Here is a 20,761-nt window from a genome sequence, read left to right as displayed (position 1 = left end):
GGATAAACAGTTACGACGCATGCGCGAGAATATGACGTAGCGCCAGCGTTCGGGAATCGATGAAATGCACGCTTTAGTCCGATTTTGAGAACTACACCGAGACCTAAAGCACGATCAGTGTAGAATTCAACAGCTTAGACACGCGCGTTTTACTCTGCCTGTAAACAAATCGCTTCTGGGTCATCTGTCCGAACGCCGGATCTGCGTCATATTCTCGCGCATGCGTCGTGGAGGCACACACGGAAGACAAGAAAAAGTTGGATAAAGGTGTTATTTTGATTTTTTTTTGCGCACAAAAACTATTGTCGTCGCATCGTAAAGTTATTGTAGAGCCACTGTGGTGAGATGGACTTTGTAACGACGGTTTAAGTGCCTTTTAAGCGTCTTGGGAGTGTAAATGTACTGAATGCCAATGGAGGCCTATCTGAAGCCTTTCTCAGCATCAGCTTTACACTAAAATATCTTCATTTGTGTTCCGAAGATGAACGGAGGTCTTACGGGTCTCGAACGACATGAGGGTGAGGAATTAATGACAGAATTTTCATTTTTGGGTGAACTAACCCTTTAAGCCTTGTTTATACTCGCCGCGGCCGCAAGAGCGCGAGGGTGCGCGCGGCAAAAATGACGTCAACGCGGAGGGGGCGGTCTCGCGCGTTGGCTCCGCAAGACCCCCCCATTTCGCCTGCCGGTGCGCAGCGCATTTAGAGACAGCGTGCTGGTGTTATGAAAGCCTACGCAGTAAGCACTAGTAGTAGTCACCAAAGCCTGCTTACGTAAACTGCGCAAGATAATGCCTTTTGATTGGTTACTAAGTCCGTCAATCAAACCTTTGTTGGAAAGGCATTGGCTGGACACCGAGTGCCTTTATCCAACGAAAACCATGGGCGCAATGATTGACAGCTCACCAAGCCTGTAAGGCACTTCCTCTATATGATGCATCACAGGAGAGACTCTGATTGAAGGAGAGAGACGAGGGTTGAACCATTTCACGTGGAAGAGACTATTCTAGCAGGGGGAGTTTTCCAGAAACGGATTAGAATCGATATTTCATTGAAAATGGACATGATTGATTATGCTAACTCAAAACTCCCTTGCAAACATTTTTTCCCTATTTTTTGTTGTTGTTTTGGATTAAAAAGTGGGATGCATTTTGAAGGTGGACCCTTACACAGAGATGTATGCGGGTGTTTATTGGATTCGTCCGATCTGATCTGAACAACAGGAGATGAAAGATGAGTACGGCTAATATTATGCTAATGTTTACATGGCCGGTCCTTTAGCATTTCATTTAACCCTTTCTTCTCTGGTGTATGTATTGCAAAAACAAGTTCAGAACATGAATCTTGAGTGTTTTGGCTTTCAAATGATGCATAATTTGTGATAGTTGATTGAATATTTTGTATAAAACAAAAGTAAATAAAAGTACAGACATGCCCACTTCCCACAAACCGGTGTTGTGCGAAATTGTGTGAAACATGAAAACCAGACATGAATGCATGCAAACCATGAACGCTGAAGACATTCACAACATGTGTAACTACTCATCTTTTATATTGGAAAACGAGAAAAATGTTTAATTCAATTAACATTGAGCCTCTAAACAATCCAAGAAATGTTATTCAGAGCCTCTAAACACAATCCAAGAAATGTTATTCAGAGCCTCTAAACACAATCCAAGAAATGTTTTTTGAACCGTCCCTTCACATAAAAGAAAACCAGAACAAATGAAGAGAATATTTTAAAGAAAAAAGTAGGACCATAAGCATTTCTCCTTACAAACACAAACATTTTTGTACCTGCTTCTCAATCAAAACACTATATGTAGGTAAACAAACAAATGTTCTCCAGATACTTTTTAATTCAACTTGGGAAAGAAACTTGTAAAAATGGCCCATTTATTCTACCAGACTCTCCATCTTGTCCTTCAGGCAGTCTACAGGTAGAACAAGAAGTCATCCAGGTTCATGTTGGGCTCCTTGTGAATGCTCTGACCAACCAGGAAGGCCAGTTTGTGGGCATACTGACATGGTGCAGGCACTCGGATAATCCCCTTAAAGACGAAAGAGAGCCATGAAGAATACACGAGACGGCACATAGTATTGTAGAGCTGTTAGCAGTAGAAGGATACTGATCTGCATGGTTGTTACCTGCCAGTTGTAGTACATGTGGCAGAGTTTGTAGGTGAGTCTCTGCATGTGATCTGGTTTGAGGTCGCTGTTGTCATACACTACATTGTAGTGTGTAGGTGAAACGCAACCAAAGCGCACAGCCTGACTTATTATGAAGAAATCGTACCTGAAAGCAGAAGTAGCATTAAGAGGAGCGGTTTGAATCATTTTACTAATACAAAATGGCTAATATTAGGGTATCTGGAGAGTTTTTATAACCTTTATGATCCGCAACAAATGTCCATTCACAACAAACCCATATAATCTCAAAATAAATCATGCATCTCATATCCTTTACCTAATAAATAGTGCTGGGGCCTCAAGACATTTTGTTCAATATACATGTGCATATCTATTAAAATTGATTTATGTACCAACATGTTGTTAAAGGGATAGTTCACCCAAAAATGAAAATTCTGTCATCATTTACTCACCCTCAAGTTGTTCCAAACCTGTACGAGTTTCTTTGTTCTGCTGAACACAAAAGAAGATATTTAGAAGAATGTTTGTAACCAAGCAGGTAGAGCAACCATTGACTACCATAGTAGGGGAAAAATACTATGGTAGTCAATAGTTGCTCTCTGTTACAAACATTCTTCTAAATATCTTCTTTTGTGTTCAGCAGAACAAAGAAACTCATACAGGTTTGGAACAACTTGAGGGTGAGTAAATGATGACAGAATTTTCATTTTTGGGTGAACTATCCCTTTAAATATGAGGTTGACCAATATTGGATTTTTCTGACACAATGTTTAAATAAAAGGCAATAAACAGATTATTGTAACGATACAGGTACAAACTACATATTGAATGTGTTAATGTTCTTAAGTCTTTCTTTTAATGTGAGGAGGCAGCCTAGAGAGAAGCCGCAAAGGTTTAAATTTAATTAAAAAGCAGATAGTTTATAATGTAATCAAAATACAACAACAAAAAAGTTATGCGTAATGTAGGACTTTTAATTATAAATAAGCTCAAAATACATTTGGAGTCTTATGTTGAAATGTCTTCACTACAACCAGGTGCTCATTTAAGAAGATGGTGATAAAATATGCATTCTTACCACCATCTATACCATATTCCAATATAAAAACCATAAGGTAAATATTAGCTATGTTTACATGGGGCTGAAACGATTCCTCGAGTAACTCGAATTCAAAAAATAATCAAGGCAAAGTCCAAAACTTAATTTAGTCCATTTAACTACACACACTCATGTTGCATAAAGACAATTTTTGTGTAAGGACTCGGAGTATGCGCGGATTGAGGTTATATCCGCGGGTCAGGTGGGTAAAGTAATAAAAAGTAACATTCCAAAAATTGCGGGTGGATGAGAAATACGCATCAGCTGAAGAGATACGAGCACTTGAAACGCATGAAGCAACCAGCATGAATGGAGTTTGCACATGCATCACCATAGGCCTATGTGAAATGTTTAATGGGACTTTATATATACTTGATATCTCTGAAATACACCATTAAAATGTCGTCAAAGCTAAGCACAACAAATAGCAGAACAAGCTGTAACTGTTGTGTGCGCGTGTTGCGCAACACTCCTGCATTCAGAGCTGCGCGCTTTCATTGATTTGCTTAATTTAAATCTCACACTTTAATGATATTTATAGCTCCTAACTTAATAAAAACAAGCTGTGTTACTATGATTAATGATTAGCTCAAAATGTAGATATGCATGTGCGATGTAGGCTATTTTATCTATAATAATAAATTTTATTTGTAACGCACATTACATTAAACAAAATCTCAAATATTAATATATAATTATCTGAATTAAATACAAACACCTCTCGCTTTTGCTCACGTTCCAGCAATTACTCCTCAGTGTGCTGTATAGGTTGTGGACCCTGGTTTAGGTTTTTTAAGAAATGTGATTTTTTTTTTAAAGCAACCTACTTCAGTGTAGCTAATGTTACGACAGCATCACGCTTAACACTGAGAATTTGAATAATTGTAATGTGACGATCGGGTGTGGATATCTAAATCAGAGAAAATCACGTGCGGGTGGATGGTTTGTTTTTAACAGCGGATTCGGTGACATTAGAGCTGATCCGCGCATCTCTAGTATGCCCATCTCTACTCTTGTTCTTGTTCCAAGTTAGCTTCAATATTTTTTGCTTCTTACAAAAGTGTGATCACTTCCGCTGCTTGCGGAAACTACGCCAGATCGTGTACAGACCTTGCGCACCGGAAGTGATCGCACGCTCAAGGCTGTTGGAAATAGTGGTGTATTAGAGGTAAAAATTATATAAATACTGTTTGGTTTCTCGCACAAACCGATCGTTTAATGTCTTAAGACATCAATGTGTCGTCACGAGCCGCGGGATTTAATTTGGATTTGTCTGTGCATGTTTTTTTACTCTCATAGATTTTGTTACCATTCACATGCATTATACGACTGACAGACTGCAACGGTTAGAGTTAAATTTTCATTTGTGTTCTACTGAAGAAACAAAGACACCTACATCTTGGATGCCTTGGGGGTAAGCAGATAAACATCAAATTTTCATTTTTGGGTGAACTATCCCTTTAAGGCTAACGATTAATTTATATTTAATTTAAACGGCTGTATTTGTTTAAATTGACACCCCTAATACGCACCACTCTGGACGAGTGACCTCAGAGTCGATGACTGTTCCAGGAGGAGGGTTGGCAATTTTGCCATCAATCCGGGCAAAGAATCTGGAGCTAATGCGCTTTTTCACCACCACAACTGTCAGCTTGGGCCTGTATGCAAAACATAAATGTGAATACAACCAAGGGAATTCAACATCCCCATAGTGTGAATGTGTCGGCATGAAGTGTGGCTTACTCATAATCTTGCCCCATGGTCTTGATGGACTGCATGATCTGAGAAACTTCGTCGTCCACCACGCTCTGCAGCATGCCATCTCCAACTCCATCTCGGTACACGATGATGCGTGAGGGCAGAGAACTGTTGTACTTCAGATAGGCCTTCAGAGCAGCTAAAGAGAGACACAGATTTAGTATAGAGTGCTGCAGGGATGATGTATTTTGTAGGCCAACTTGCAAGTTTGCATCACCCTGGTTCCCATGACATTTTTCCATTGGCCCCTATTGCGGAATGCAAGACATGTGGCCAATAGGGGTGTAACTATATATTAGGGCTGAACGATATGGACAAAATTTCATATCTCGATTTTCATGCCAGATATCTCGATATCGATACAATACGATATGACTACGTGTTCGGTGAAAACCAGAATCTGAATTAAAATGTGTTTGATTTAAGCCTACATTTCAAAAATTTGTGTCAGAAAATGTATTGTTTTTAAGCCTTTGGCACGTACGATCACACAGGTGTAATCAGTCTAGGCTGGTCCCTGGAGCGGATGATCAAGAGCATCACATGATCAACAGAGACAGGCGCGCTCAGAGCGGTCATATAGCACAACTTTTCAGTGTTTTCAACCACATACTGTTTATTTTAGGTTTCAAACATATAAATTCACATAAGTACTAAAAAAAACAATACATTTAGAGTTTGTAAAATACACACTGATGTCTATGGAAGAGGTAATAATAATCCTTTCCATTATAATTCGACACGTTTTATTCATATCAGATACACATTGTAAGTAACTTCAATGTTTACTCTATTCTATTCCCAGTTCACCAGCCACTTACTTTGAAGTATTTCGGGAGAAGTGGATGAATTCACGTGTTGTAAACATAGAGGTTGTAAATCCAACAGATCCGATTCTCTGAACTGCGTCCGCGGCACAAACTAATGCTGCCTTCACGTGCTATCGGAAATTTGATGATTCCGACTTCTGAAATCGTGATTCAAAATGTGAGGGCGTTCATGTGCAATGTTTACCTAGGAAACTCATATTTACGATAATTCCGAGAGCACGTGAAGGCAGCATTACACGCGATCGTTATAAAGGTGTTTAAACAACAATATACTTCCACTTGCATGTATTTGACAATCGGAATATCAGATATTTCATGCCATAGCTAACACATTTGTGAATATTCTGAATAAAAAAGGAAAAAATGACAAAAGCAGATCATCATTCATTCAGCGCTGTTGCTGCTGCGGTGTGTCACGTGACAAGCAATGACGTGTCACCATGGAAACCCCCCCCCCCCCCTCTCAAGTCCCTGAAGTGCGCGCGCGCGCGCGCTGGCTTTAGCGGTGCATTCAAGGGCACTCAAACTGATGTTTGTTGTGACTGCCAGAGTTGTATGCAGGGCGAGCGCGGAGAGGGGAAATCTATATCGTCTATATCGTTGCTTTTTTCGATAGTAATATCTTGAAAGTTCATATCTAGATATAGATACGATAACGATATATCGTTCAGCCCTACTATATATCGTGTCACAATATATCGCAATACAAAAACTCAACAATATGTATCGTGGATAGTGACAATTAAAAAATTTTCAGAGTTTTAGGCCACATCCACACGAAGCCAGAGCTTTCCCTAGCCAACCTTTTTTCCCTTGTCTCAAAAAAAACGGCATATACATGAAACCACTGAAACCGACACAAAACGACCATGCCAGACCAGTATGTGCTGCTGTGATTCTGCTACAGAGATACACTAAAAACAGAGAAGACTTAGGGTGATGACATCATCGTTTCACAGATTGGCTGTACACACGAAAACGCAAGGGTGTAATTTTCATATTTATCCACTCTGGGACCCGATTAAAAAAAATTGCGGTTTCAGGCTCCCAAAACGCTGGGTCCATAAAGACGAAACGCTGATACGATACAAAATTGTTTACATATACAGCTAAACGCGTCTGCGTGTGTACAAGGCATTAAGTGTCAGTACTACTGGCATTTTGGCAACATTCTCTGTTGTTGTTATTGTTTGTTCAAGAGTGAAAGAGAACTCGATGTGTGCACGAGACTGGCGCAACTAGGGATCTGATTGAGATGCAGCCACACAGACAGGACACTGACATACAGCGCGTTCTCTTGTGTCTTGTCATGCCAAGATGGTTTAAAAGCATTTACATAAATAATACCCCTTTTCCACCAAGGCAGTGCTAGTGCTAGTTCAGAGCCAGAGCTAGTCCCAGTTCATAGTTGGTTCGACTGAGGAGCTTCTAAGAACCGGTTTGCTTTTCCACCTGCTGAGAGCCACAACAGAGCCATGTCTTACGTCACTGTATACGCCTCATCTTTCTCAGCAACGCTAGCGAGGCAGCGGCAGTGTTGCCAAGTTGGGCTACTTCATCACTGTTGCCGCGGCTGTTTTTCATGTCCGCGGGTTGAGGCGACCCCAATTATGTGATATTTAGCCCCGGGAATGCGAATTTAAGTAGGCAACCATGCCAAAAAAACACATATTTTACCCCCAAATGTGCTTTTTACCGGGGAAGCCCCCCTGAAACGCGATTGGGCTTGTTTTGAGTAGCAATTGGGTGGGTTTTGTTGTGAAAACCTGGCACAAACACACCAGGCTTGTTCGAGATGCATCGGCGCTGCGTAGACCGATCCACGTATGATATAAAAAAAAACGCATCAGTGAATCAAAAGGAGTCGTGTGCTCTCGCTGGACTCGTTATCATACGGCGATCGGTCTCTGCACAGCTGCGAACAAGCCTTCCATCAACAATGCAAACGTTGCGTTACTATTCATTCACATGGCTTTACGATCCTACATCGGCATCAAAACACAACGAAAACACAGCGAATCCAACGCATTCATGCAGTTCGCCGTAATTTGTATAGACGGAGATTACAAACGAGCAGCAGCTGTTAGCTCCATTAGCTGCTATTTCAACAATGGCGGATCTCAAGTTTGTGTTGGTCTTGTTGACACCGCCCCCAGCGCCTGACGGAATCGGTTCCTACTTCTAGCCCTGTTCTAGCCCAGCAATGTTTTGGTGCTACTTAAAGGGTTAGTTCACCCAAAAATGAAAATACTGTCATTAATTACTTACCCTCATGTCGTTCGACACCCGTAAGACCTCCGTTCATATTCGGAACACAAATGAAGATATTTTAGTGTAAAGCTGATGCTGAGAAAGGCTTCAGATCGGCCTCCATTGGCATTCAGTACATTTACACTCCCAAGACCCATAAAAGGCACTTAAAACGTCGTTACAAAGTCCATCTCACCACAGTGGCTCTACAATAATTTTACGATGTGACGACAATAGTTTTTGTGCGCAAAAAAAATCTAAATAACACCTTTATCCAGCTTGTTATTGTCTTCCGTGTGTGCCTCCATCACGCATGCGCGAGAATATGACGTAGCGCCAGCGTTCGGGAATCCATGAAATGCGCACTTTAGCCCGATTTTGAGAACTACGCCGAGACCTAAAGCATGATCAATGTAGAATTCAACAGCTTAGACACGCGCGTCTTCCATGACCCAGAAGCAAAACAAATCGCTTCTGGGTCATGTGTCCGAACGCCGGATCTGCGTCATATTCTCGCGCATGCGTCGTGAAACTAGGCTCTGGCTCCGATCTAGCTCTAGCACTGCCTTGGTGGAAAAGGGGTATAAGAGCGTGATCATATAATGTAACGCTAGGCAAAAAATTATATAAAAACGAACGCTGCGTTAATTGCATTAAATATTTTTAATGCGTTAAAATGAATCGCCCGCGTTAACTTGCCCAGCACTAATATTAATATATATATATATATATTGTTGAATACAATGTAAAATAATGCAATAGGGTAATATTTGGGGGTCCTGATAATGCCAAATCTTTTATGTTACCAGTAAAAAGTGGCCAACATTATTTAAAATGTATCTAGTCAGTGACAGATGCAAGCATATTAGTCTAAAATAATTCTGTAGTTTCAGCTTCAGAATCAATCGTTTTTTTTAAATTCTGGTGTCACCAATTTAGAATTTCAATCAACAGTACATTTTTTGTTAACCTTTTACCATTTGTCTTGGATTATCGCAATAATATTGTATTGTGATATGTATCGAATCGTGACATGAGTGTATCGTTACACCCCCAGTGGCCAACAAAATTTTAATTCTTGCACATTTTTTTCCAAGATAATTGTCACAAATTAACAACTTTCATGAACTTTAAAACCTAAATACAATAAGCAGAAGTAAAAAGCTAAAGTTAGTCTATGAATTAAGCTTTTAGAAATGAACACCCACTAAGTTTCCAAAAACTCTTTCAATCTTATTTCAAATCTACAAGTTGGAATGTTTGAGAGAATAGTTTGTAAAAGCATAATTATAAATGAGGCTGTGAAAGTGGACTAGCAAGTAGATGAGTTTTCCTCTTCTGCGGGATGACGTTTAATATCACCAACAAACAAACTCTGTAGTGCCATTCAGCTACTTGTTAGCAACTGCATTTATCAGGAAAAGAAAAGAAAAAACGTATTTAATATCTTGAAATTGTTAACTAAAGATATGGAATGACACGGTAAGTTAATTAAATTATTTTCTTTCTTTTTTTTTTTTAAAGAAAAGGCAAAGCAGCAAGATGAAACTAAAAACCAAAATAATTTTGGTTGCAACATTTCTCACCTTGCATCAACCCTTTCAGTGCATCAATGATCTCCTGACCACAGTTTTGCAAGACGCACTTGGAGAACCACCTGAAAAGATAACAAAATCATTATAAAACAATTAAGTACAACCACATAATCTAAGATTCTGAACTCTATTAACTGTAGTTTTAATTGATGACAACAACAGTATTTTCACTAAATCCTATCAACTACTTAGTCCACCAGTAACCAGAAAGCAAGATTCCCTTCTAACTCAAAACTTAACTTTCATTTACTTCAAATGTTTTGCAGTTTCTTGAAAAACATCCACAGTAAGTCTAACATAATGTTGAAGACAGAATTTTAAGATTATCTTTGTTTAAACAGTGCTATCTTCAATTCATTATATTACCTGGACATGCCCTGGTTCAGACTGGCCACCAGTGCTCCAATGGATCTCTTCCCAGCAACAGTGTCATGGTAACAGTCTATGCCTACAATCATCAGCTGTCTGAGCTAAAAGACAAAGATTCAATTTGTGATCTGACACTTGGCACAAGCCAACAGAACAGCAGTCATTTGAGAGTCTTACTGGGATTTGTACACTCCACAGCTCTCCTCCCATTTTGCAGTTCATCTGCAAAGCAATCTTGGTGGCCACAGTCATAAGCATTTGAGGTTTGCTGATGGTGCGAGCCACCACACACTGGCTGGGAGTGGGGCAGTCCACACACAGGTACTTTTTCACACAGTCGTACTTGTCCTTTCGATTGGTAGACAGGATCACCACCACCTGTGGAAGGCACAGAAGCAGTTTGAAACAAAAGCTCTGGATATTCAAATTGTGCATGAATGCAATTACTGGTCTCACCATCTGTGTTTCACGTGTTACGTTCTGTTGCAGGGCTCTCAGGACAGATTCCAGACAATCCTCATACTCAATCCTGCTTGGGCAGGAAATGCTTATTAACATGAAAATGGAATGGAGAGTTTTTGACAATCAAAGGTTCAAACAACTCACATAATGGCCCTCTGCATGCGGATTCCCATGGGCCCAGCCACTCTGTTGAGAGTTTGAAGCAGAGATTGGGCAACGTCTGCATTCCGGCGTGGGTAAAACATCAGCCAGTTGTTCAGATTCATGCAGCTTTGCAGAGGGAGACCTCTCATCTCTTTAGACCAGTCAGCTGCCCGTGGGTTATACTCATACTAAGGGATGAAAACAAAAGAGAATAATCAAGCCCTCAATGAAACGGTTACATTATGAATGCCTTCTGTGATATGACGCTGTCTGTCTTACCGCTCTGCCTCCCTGTATAATCCTCTCAGAGGGCAGGACTCTTCCATTCAGACTCAGCAGTCGGTTCTCAAAGCTCAGACCCCAAGTTGTAAGCTCATTCTGCACATCTGCATTTCTAGTGTATGTGAGAGCCGATAAGATATACAAATATCCATAATTAAGAAACGGAACACCCTATCAGTAGGGTTGGTGTAGAACCTGTACCTGTTGATGTTGGAGATTAAGCGGTTAATTCTGCTCTCTCTCTGTTCAGGACTCAGTCTTGTGTGAGAGGCAAGATCCTTCATGATGGTGAAATCAGCGCGCATCTTATCTGTCAAACCTTCAAGGCAAACAAATGTATGCAGGTCAGATAGTTGTTTACATCTGAAAACAAAACTTAAACGCGTTCTATTTCATATTTCACTCCATGTCTATTAGTTTTGAGGTCATCTATATGTTAATGTCCACACCTCACCTTTCACGTTGAGGTGTAAACAAAGTTTTGTACAATAAAACGGTCTAAAAATCAAAAATGTCCCATTCACCTTAATTACCACCTGTCATTGACTTTAAGCAAGTAGCAAATCATTAACTGAGTAGGTACTGAAATTTGATAAGGAACAAACTTTATAACATAAAAATAATAGGTTCTATATAGTATGAATGATATCTGGATGCACTGCATTAGCCATGTTATCGCAGTCACATAGGGTAGTCAATATAGGGTCATATTGCTTTACTGCCCTTTACAAATCCTCTCGTTACTTATGGGAGAGAAAAGAATCAGATGAGTACTTCACAGCAGAAGTAGTAGGTCATCCGGGGGCTTTTTGCTTGCTGTTGTATGAATACTTTGACTTTAGACATACTACTGATTTTACATACTGACTTTTACCTACTATATAATAGACTAGTAGCAGCCATATTCAACTGCATGGAAGGTTTTGTCAGTGTCTTGAATTGCACTAAGGATTGTGGCTATTAAAAAAGGACAAGTCTTTTTTTTATCACCAATGCAGTGCATTCAGATACATCACATGACAGAAAGTGGCACTCTTCAAACCATTAATGGGTCTTCAAAAGACTTGCCTGTGAGGTAGCAGAACTCTGGAACGAGCATGGCAGGTCCCGGTGGAGGACGTCCTGCAGGGCCGGGTCTCTTCACACGACTAACCAGAAGAGCCTGGTTGCCATCTGTTACGTCCAGACCATATTGCTGGAGACGAGGAGAATGAATTGAGTATGACCATAAAATTCTGCAACTGATGTCAAAATAATTCCCTGTATCATTAGGCTACCGTTTTGAAATAGTTCGTAAAGGAGATCTCTGCATCTCCCTTCTTGAATGTGTTGTTAGGGGTATGATCCCAGGCAATGTCATCAATCCTGTACGTCTTGTTATTGTACCTATAAATAATAATTTATTAAACACCATTAGTTTGTACATTCTCACGTTAAACCACTTTACCAATTAAATACTTTTCCAAGAAAAACTCACGTTACTGTTCAAAAGCTTGGGGTCAGTATGAATGTATTAATAAAGAAATTAACACTTTTATTTAGCAAAAACACATTAAACTGATCAAAAATGACAATAAAAGACATTTTACATTGTTACTAGAAATTTCTATTTCAAATAAATGCTGTTTTGAATGATAATTGACATGGAATTGTGATGAAATATTGATCGTATTGTATTTCTGATCAAATAAATGCTGCCTTGGTGAGGATAAGAGACGTTTGAGTATATGTCAATGTTCTCATTTTACTTGGTCAGAATGATCAGGCCCACAAGTTCCTTCGTGCAGGCTTCAGCGAAGCGCTTCTCTCCACACTGCTGCCTCAGACTGTACATGAAGTCAAGGACTGTCTCACAGCGCAGAACCTTGTGGCTCACATCGGAGCACAGCATGATGCTTGACTCGTACTCTAGGATGGAGGTCTCAAAGCCAGGCCAAATTGTCAACCTGCAAACACATACGGCCCATTGTTCAATCATTTTCCAGCACCAGGTACTGTATGTGTGCACAGACACATTTCTGTCAATACCTGTGCTGGGGAATGTTGAATGGATCATCAGGATTGTAGTAATGGCGTCCAATCTGCTGCATGTTAAGCATCCTCAGGATTCTACAACACAAAGTAAACAGGACTAGAAGTTAAACACATCATAAATATCAACTATATTTCAAACAGAGTGCATTCTGTTATTACTTCCTGAAGAGGATGTTGTAAAACTGCAGGCATACAGTAGAGGATGGTGGGAGTTCATTGGTCAGTGTGACAGTGATCTCAACCTTCTCTCCATTTCTGGTCTCACTGAGCAGGATTGTCTCCTACAGGCAAATCAACTTATCATTGACCATCAAACTCCAAAGCCTCACAAAAAGCAATTAAATGAAATCATGAGCATGTTGAGGACGTAGAAACATACAGGATTGTGCAGTTTGTTTGGGAGGAAGAGAATTGCTCCATCAAAGGTGTGTGCTTTGCCAAGAGTCTCCTCGTGCTGGAAAAGCAGAGCCGAGCGCAAGCGTCGGGACTCCATAGGTGGCTTATACTCCACGTAGTACTGATATAGAGCCCACAGAGGACGTGAAATCAGCCGAATGAAATTGGCCCTCAGCTCAATGGCAGTGCCTGAAGCGCCTGTGGTCACAAGAGTTTCAAATTTAGTATCATGCATTAACACAACTGTGTACACCAGAACAGGGATGTGGGAAATATACACTACCATTCAATGGTCAAAGTTAAGTTAAGTTATTGCTTTTGAATAAAAAAAAATACAGCAAAAACAGTAACGCTGTTAAATTTTTTACAATATAAAAATGTTTTCTATTTGATTCATTTTAAATATGCAATTTTGTCCTGTGTTGGAAATAGGGCTGGGCGATATGGCCAAAAATGTATTTCGATAAAACTTTTCATATCAGTCCATATCGATAATCATCACGATATTATTTCTTTCTTTCAAATTTAAAGGCAGATTTTTGCTCCTAAGTGAAGGTTGTATTTCTTAATAGAAAAATAGAAATAAATAGAACTAATAGAAAAAATGAATGTTTTAGTTTCTCCATGTTCTAATAGGTGATACTGTTTCTAGTCATGAAACAGGTTTGTGTCGCCTGACTTTGGCATATATCTTCAGCTGCAGTATTAATAATATTACATGTTTTGTAATATGCACATTTGACAGTGAGTTGACAGTAGTAGTTGCTTGAGTTAGGAGGATGCAGATGTAAATTTATGTGCATTAACAAAAACACGGACATCTGTAAAAATTGTAACAACTTATAGTAAAATATATTATGACTGATTTTTATTAAAATTAAGCATTGGTCTTCCATAGTATCGTAGATTTAGATCATGATATTCACTCGAGATGCTCCGATCAGCATTTTTGGGGCCTTTTAGATCATGATAACCACTAGAGATGCTCCGATCAGCATTTTTGGGGCCGATCACCGATTACCGATCACCAAGATCATGATCTGCCGATTGCCGATCACAGAATGACAGGGGAATGGGAATCTTTTATCTATAATCTTGCAGAGTTTGCACCATTTGTAGAAATGAAACTAACTCTAAATTAACTGTATTGAGAAAAAAAAAACTGTAGAAATAGGCTAGAGTCAAGATCTTGAAGAACCACCAAGTGTTTATTTTAGAAAATGAGATAACTTAAGGCTACTGTAGGCCATCTTTCCCAAATAAATGTATATAATTATCACCTAAATATTTGATCATGCAGTGCATTTTTGTTTTTAAAGACAAATTTTCAGGTAGGTCTAACATTAGTATTAAGGTAAGAAATACTAAAGACATTTAATAAGAAATCAAATGTAAATTAATATTGGTCTTCCCTGAATAAATTAAATTAGATTAATCCTTACACTTAAGGTTGCAAAAGTTAGTCATTGAAGAGCAGTGAGTGTCATAAAGGTTCATCAAACAACACAAGACAGAGAAACTCAGAGACAGCAGCAGTTTATTCGACTGCTGTCACTTTAAGAGCGAACACGGATAGGTTACAAGCAGCTGCACAAACGTTCACTCGCGAGTCACGACGGGGTTTACGTGAATACTCGTCAAGACGGTCATTTAGTACATACATTTGTGTGTATCTGACCATTTCAGCGCAATTTGTACTCGCAAGCTTTTTGTGAGATGGCCTGTGTGTGTGTGACTCACGGTCTGGAGAGCGCGCGAGTGCTGAGCGGTTTGAACACAGTGACGATGCGACACTGCCTCGATTGTGCAAGTGGCAAATCCTGTGTCAACTGTGCAGCTCGATTTTAGTGCACATGCGATGCGCTGATGTGAAGCCATTTGAGCATTTTGAAAGGGAGAGAGAGCGCGCGCACGACGTGATTCACGCTTTTTGTGAACTTACGTCTCACAGAAAGTTTTCAAATGACTGCGCAAGTTATTTAGTACAGAAATAGGAATTGTACCTCACCTTCAGCATTATAATTATTTTACCCGCGCTGGAAAGAGAATGAGACGGTGTCGCTGCATATCATGCCCTAGCTCTCACGGCAGGTGCGGGGTTTATGTGTCGTCAGCTGCGATCGGTTCATGAGATCGGCCTTTTTGGAGACCGCCGATCAATCATCCCAAAGGGATGCCTTGGTCACTGCCTTGGTCAAATGTATCTATATGGTTTCTATGGTATTTGTATAAAAAAACAGTAGACATAGCCTAAAAACATTTAGCATAAATGCACAAATTCTATAGCTCAATCACAAAAAAAATACTGTAATAATATTCCATTACTCCTTTAATACATTTAATACATGTCTACATTAATAATATAATATAATTCTATATGAATATCCCACATTTCTGTAAATTATGGATAAGATGGAAAAGCCTTCTGACTGTATCATTGCACACAGTGTTTCTCCTGTTTGTCAGCGCTGTTACATCTGGCATTAAACTAGCTTAAATCACCGAGACATTTGTGTTTTTCGTTGAATGCACGCGCTTCTGGATCTCACAACGCACTTTAGAGTTCACGTGACTGTTCAGAGTGGATCTCTTCTAGTGAGTGAGCGCGCTGCCGTTTGGACTTTAACCAGAGCGGATGGTCTGTGTGATGCGGTTCAAATGAGTAACAATTCGTGCTACCTTTTATCAACAAATTCATCGTCTTTGGAAGATGACTCAAGGTTAGTTTCACTTTTGAATTAACGTTTGTCGCCGCATCCACTCATTTCCACTTGTGTACTTTTGATTGTGCACGTTAAAAGCTGCACGCTGACTGGCTCTGACTGGCTGTTGTCACGTTTATTTCTGTTGCGCAATTGGGTAATCTATAGAGTAAAAATGTCCAGAGCTTATAATCGTTATCGACATGAATTTTATCGCGATTCGATATGATATCGTTTATCGGCCCAGCCCTAGTTGGATATATAATTTCCTTCAGAAATGATTCGAATGTGCTGATTTGCTGCACAAGAAACTATTTTCTTTTCATCAATGTTAAAACAGTTGCTGCTTGATACTTTTGTGGAAACTTGATTTGTTTAAAGATTCTTTGATAAATATATAAAAAGTTATTTTTTATAGAAATATATAGAAAGTTTATTTGAAATATAATTTTTTGTTATTGTAATTTTAATGGAAAATTCCAATTTAAAGGATTAATCTAACTTAAAGGTTTAGTTCACTTCAAAATGAAAATGTCCTGATATTTTGCTCACCCCCGTCTCATCCAAGATGTTCATGTCTTTCTTTCTTCAGTCGAAAATTACGTTTTCAGTATTTTTCTTCACATAATGGTTTTCAATTGCAACCAAAATGTTGAAGGTCCAAATCAATGCAGTTTCAAAGCACTTCAGATGCTCTGCGCGATCCCAGACGAGGAACAGGGTCTTATATAGCGAAACGATCAGTCATTTAAAAAAAAAAAACGTTTTAACATAAATTGCTTATCTTGCGCTGCGCTGCGACGTGCTAGTGATTGAAAACGTCACACTAGACGTAGACAGAAGTACCGCCCCAAGCGACCGTGCGAGGACCAATACAAACTCCCTTTACCAAAAAACATCACATTTTCAACGTGATTGCCCAATCACTAGCACGTTGCAGAGCAGCGCAAGATGAGCAATTTAAGTTAAAAAGTATATTCATTTTTATTAATTTTTTTTAAAATGACCGATTGTTTCGCTAGATAAGACCCTGTTCCGCGTCTGGGATCACGTAGAGCGTCTTAAGGCCATCAAAGCGTTTTGAAACTGCATTGATTTGGACCTTGAAAATTTTGGTTGCAATTGAAAACCATTACGTGAAGAAAAATCCTGGAATGTTTTCCTCAAAAAAACATATTTTCTTTTCGACTGAATTCATTTTCATTTTGAAGTGAACTAATCCTTTAATCTAATTTATAACCAAATAGAAATTATAAAAAAATTTCAAATTAGTAGTAGTGATTGGCCGATAATTGCGGGGTTTTTTTCGTGTATCGGCAGATACAAGGCTGCTGCGTTCCCCTGAAATGTTTTCCCCGGCATTATTTACAGACAGGCGTCCACAGGCAGCTCTAAACTTTCAACGCATCTTTTAACTGTTTTACTTAGTTGAAATATTACCATACACTTTGAAAGTGAAAACATGTTTCTCTATATGTGCTTGCAACTATAGCCAAGCAAGTTTGCTAAATTAAATGAAATGCTAAATGCTAGGGGTGTAACGATTCATCTACTACATCGATGTATCGATTTATTTTCCTATGATCTAACTACATCGATCTGTGCTCGGCAAGTTGGCCTTCCGGACGACATATATCGATCTAACATCGTTTTAAAAGGTAATCAATCGATTGTATCGATCATAGGAAATAACGCATTGGATTTAAGCACGTCAGACTTTATATGGATGTTTTTTCTTAGCACTTTTAATGATAAAGGCATTAAACGTTACTCGATTCAGTCTGCCTATCTGTGACATCATCGCAACGCACCAGCAGCAGCAGCGCTCATTGAAATGAATGGGATCGTGTCGATTTGTCGCTGCGTGTCGCTGGCTGTGTGAACGGGGCTTGAGAAATCAAAACATAGTATGGCGCATGGGAGAGGAGAAGCCAACGAGCGAGAAATGAACAAGCCACCAGGAGAAAGCGCTACCTGTACTTTCAACCCTTGCTTGTTACCTGTGCATTCCTGACACCAGTGTGCCAGCAGAGCGAGTTTTAGTACAGCTGGCGACATAGTGAACGCACAGAGAAGTGTTCTGCGGTCAGATCATGGTGATATTTTTGAAAAAGAAATCTGTAGAGTCATTGAAGAGTAGTTGGTTACATTTTATCTTTTGTTAAATATTGTTTGTTTATTAAACTGAGAGTAGTAGCAGGTTCAGCCAGTTTATTCAATCTGAAGAAATGTTGGTTGCACTTTATTTTTGATATTAATATTGTATTTGTATTATTTTAATGTTGAAAAACAACAGCAAAAGTAGCAGGTAAACCTACTATTAATTAAACCTGAAGAGAAGTTAGTTGCACTTTATTTTTGATATTAATATTGGAATATTTTTATGTTGGAAAACAAAAGCAGAAGTAGCAGGTTAACCTACTGTTGAAATGTTGGTTGCACTTACTGTGCTTTTATTGAAAATGTATTGAATATTGAAAATGAGAGCAGAAAAGGTTAACTTCCTGTTAATTCAACCTAAACTGTTGGTTGCACTTTATTCAAATAAAATTTGAATGCATTTGCCATTAATTGTTGTTTACTTGTTTGTTTATATCCATAATTAATTGATATACCGGATTCCCTTACAAGAAACAACAGGAATCTAGGAAACTTCACCTGCACTGACCAGTATCCAGATAATTATTTCAGTCACACAATTTTTGGCTAAAAAGTTACTGAATCGATTTCAAGTCACTGAATCGTTTCGGATCGTATCGTTCTAAATTAACCAATATCGTCCTTGAATCGTATCGACAACCTCAAATCGTGATACGAATCGTATCGTTGTTAAAACGAATCGTTACACCCCTACTAAATGCCTCTTCTATAAAACTGCTTGCCATTGTATTTAGGGAGCTGCAAATATAGACTAGAATGTCAAGCACTTTTCCAGCTAATCCTAAACTAACTTTTCTACACGGAATAGTAAGAAAAGCCCTCTTTGTTCTCTTTATATGTATCTGTGCAAGAGAGCTGTGAGAGAGCGAATGACACCACACAACATCTCCATAAATTTGTGCATGTAGCAATTTAATGTTTATATATTTTAAAGCACTGAATCGCTATTGAATCACGATTAATTAGATTCTTAGCATTTTAAATCGATTATTGACTGAAATCAATAATTCACGATTCAGAAATACATGTTTCAAGATCAATGTATCCGCGATGCATATTGCAAAACAGCAAAAATCAATTCATGCTCATTAACATTTTGGTGTTACCTGTTTTGCACTCTTTCACATGTTCCATGAGTTGGCGAGTGTGGACACCAGAATCATGGAAATCCCGCCTGCGCCCACCTCTCTCCCCTATCTTTACCTGCTGAAAGCCTGCAGAAATCGTGAGCATTGCTACAGGGAGATATAAAGAAAAGAGTAAGATTCAGGATTTGTGAATGTTATAGTATATAATAGTGCAGTATATATTTCCACTAATTGCACTTACCTTCTTCAGACATCGCTCCAGGTGCAGGTCTCCCTCTGCCCACCAGCTGTCCTTCAGGTGCAGTGGGCATAACTGGCTTTGCAGCCTCTTGTGATAATGGTGGTTGCTGCAGAGGAATTGGAATACTAAAAAGCTTATTTCAATAAAGATATATCATATTCAACTAATTATAAATAAACTCACCGCGCCAGAAGCAGCAGGCTCCTGACCACGACCTCTGCCTCTTGATCTCTCTCTTGCTCGTCCCGTCATTTTGGTGCTTTTTCAAATTGCTTTGACTTATTCCCATTCATGCTGTACACACAAGTAAAGTTAGTCGCTTATAATTTGCGTTTGAAAACTCAGTTTGGAACAAACTAGTAATGTGAAGCGTTCATAAACCAACAAAATACGTTTAATAACATGTTTTAACTCATTTCATATAGTCGGTCAAGTTGTGAGCTGACGTGGCTTCTTATCACAGAATGAGGCTGACAATGTAGTTATTGGATAGTATTCTATACAGTGATAAAGTCTACGTCAATCAGCACTGCTTTATTATTATTAAAATACCAGAGAAGGCTTGAAGAACTCAAATACACCATATCTTGATGCGGTCGTGTTTATTGTCTTCATGTTTACTCAGTCAAAGCGTTTCTATCTTTCTTTTATTCAGACTACAGCGCTAGCTACCCACCCAGCAAAAATACGTTGAAAAGACGTCGAAAAGACGACATTGCCAGACGTTTAAACAACGTTCAAATGTGGTTGAAAAGTGAAAGGTGAAAAGACGTCTTTTTAGGTCGTTGAAAAGACGTCTATACAAGGACGTCCCAATTACGTCTAAATTTGGTTGAAAAGTGAAAGGTGAAAAGACGTCCTTTTCATGTCGTTGAAAAGACGTTTATTAAAGCCTAAATTTGGCTACAATGTGACGTCTTTTTCAGGCTTGACAATCATAAATGTATTATTATTCATTATGTAATATTTTCATTATATACTACTAATATTATATTATTATACTCTCAAAATAGGACAACTGACAAAAAGGTAACAATAAAACATTTATTCATACGTCAAATACATCATTAAAAACTCATCACGAAAAACTAATTAAGTGGTTATTGCAGTATATATATCCCTATATAGTACTAATACAGTAATTTTATTTTATATATATATATATATATATATATATAGAAAGCAGTGTTTCCCCTACAAT

At 38.9% G+C, this 20,761-nt stretch overlaps 1 protein-coding gene across 1 annotated transcript; it reads right to left on the bottom strand.

Annotated features, from left to right (window-relative positions):
- Positions 1-1,933: 1,933 nt before the first annotated feature.
- Positions 1,934-19,840, bottom strand: LOC307122389 (piwi-like protein 1; the record flags this gene model as incomplete). The annotated part of the gene is made up of 20 exons (XM_079846376.1): positions 19,744-19,840; positions 19,561-19,666; positions 19,338-19,466; positions 13,353-13,567; positions 13,133-13,254; positions 12,968-13,048; positions 12,688-12,885; positions 12,217-12,325; positions 12,008-12,134; positions 11,141-11,258; positions 10,937-11,051; positions 10,658-10,845; positions 10,508-10,580; positions 10,229-10,429; positions 10,049-10,152; positions 9,674-9,744; positions 4,993-5,146; positions 4,782-4,907; positions 2,148-2,295; positions 1,934-2,050 (listed from the first exon to the last, which is right to left on the bottom strand). Exons 1-20 carry the CDS (start codon positions 19,810-19,812, stop codon positions 1,934-1,936), a joined length of 2,571 nt encoding a protein of 856 aa, XP_079702502.1. The 5' UTR covers positions 19,813-19,840.
- Positions 19,841-20,761: the final 921 nt, after the last annotated feature.

The sequence above is a fragment of the Gobio gobio genome, assembly GCF_949357685.1.
Source record: "Gobio gobio genome assembly, contig: scaffold_104, whole genome shotgun sequence".
NCBI classification, from domain to species: domain Eukaryota; kingdom Metazoa; phylum Chordata; class Actinopteri; order Cypriniformes; family Gobionidae; genus Gobio; species Gobio gobio.
The sequence above is the reverse complement of the archived record's forward strand: the minus strand, read 5'-3'. Positions and strand labels throughout refer to the sequence as shown.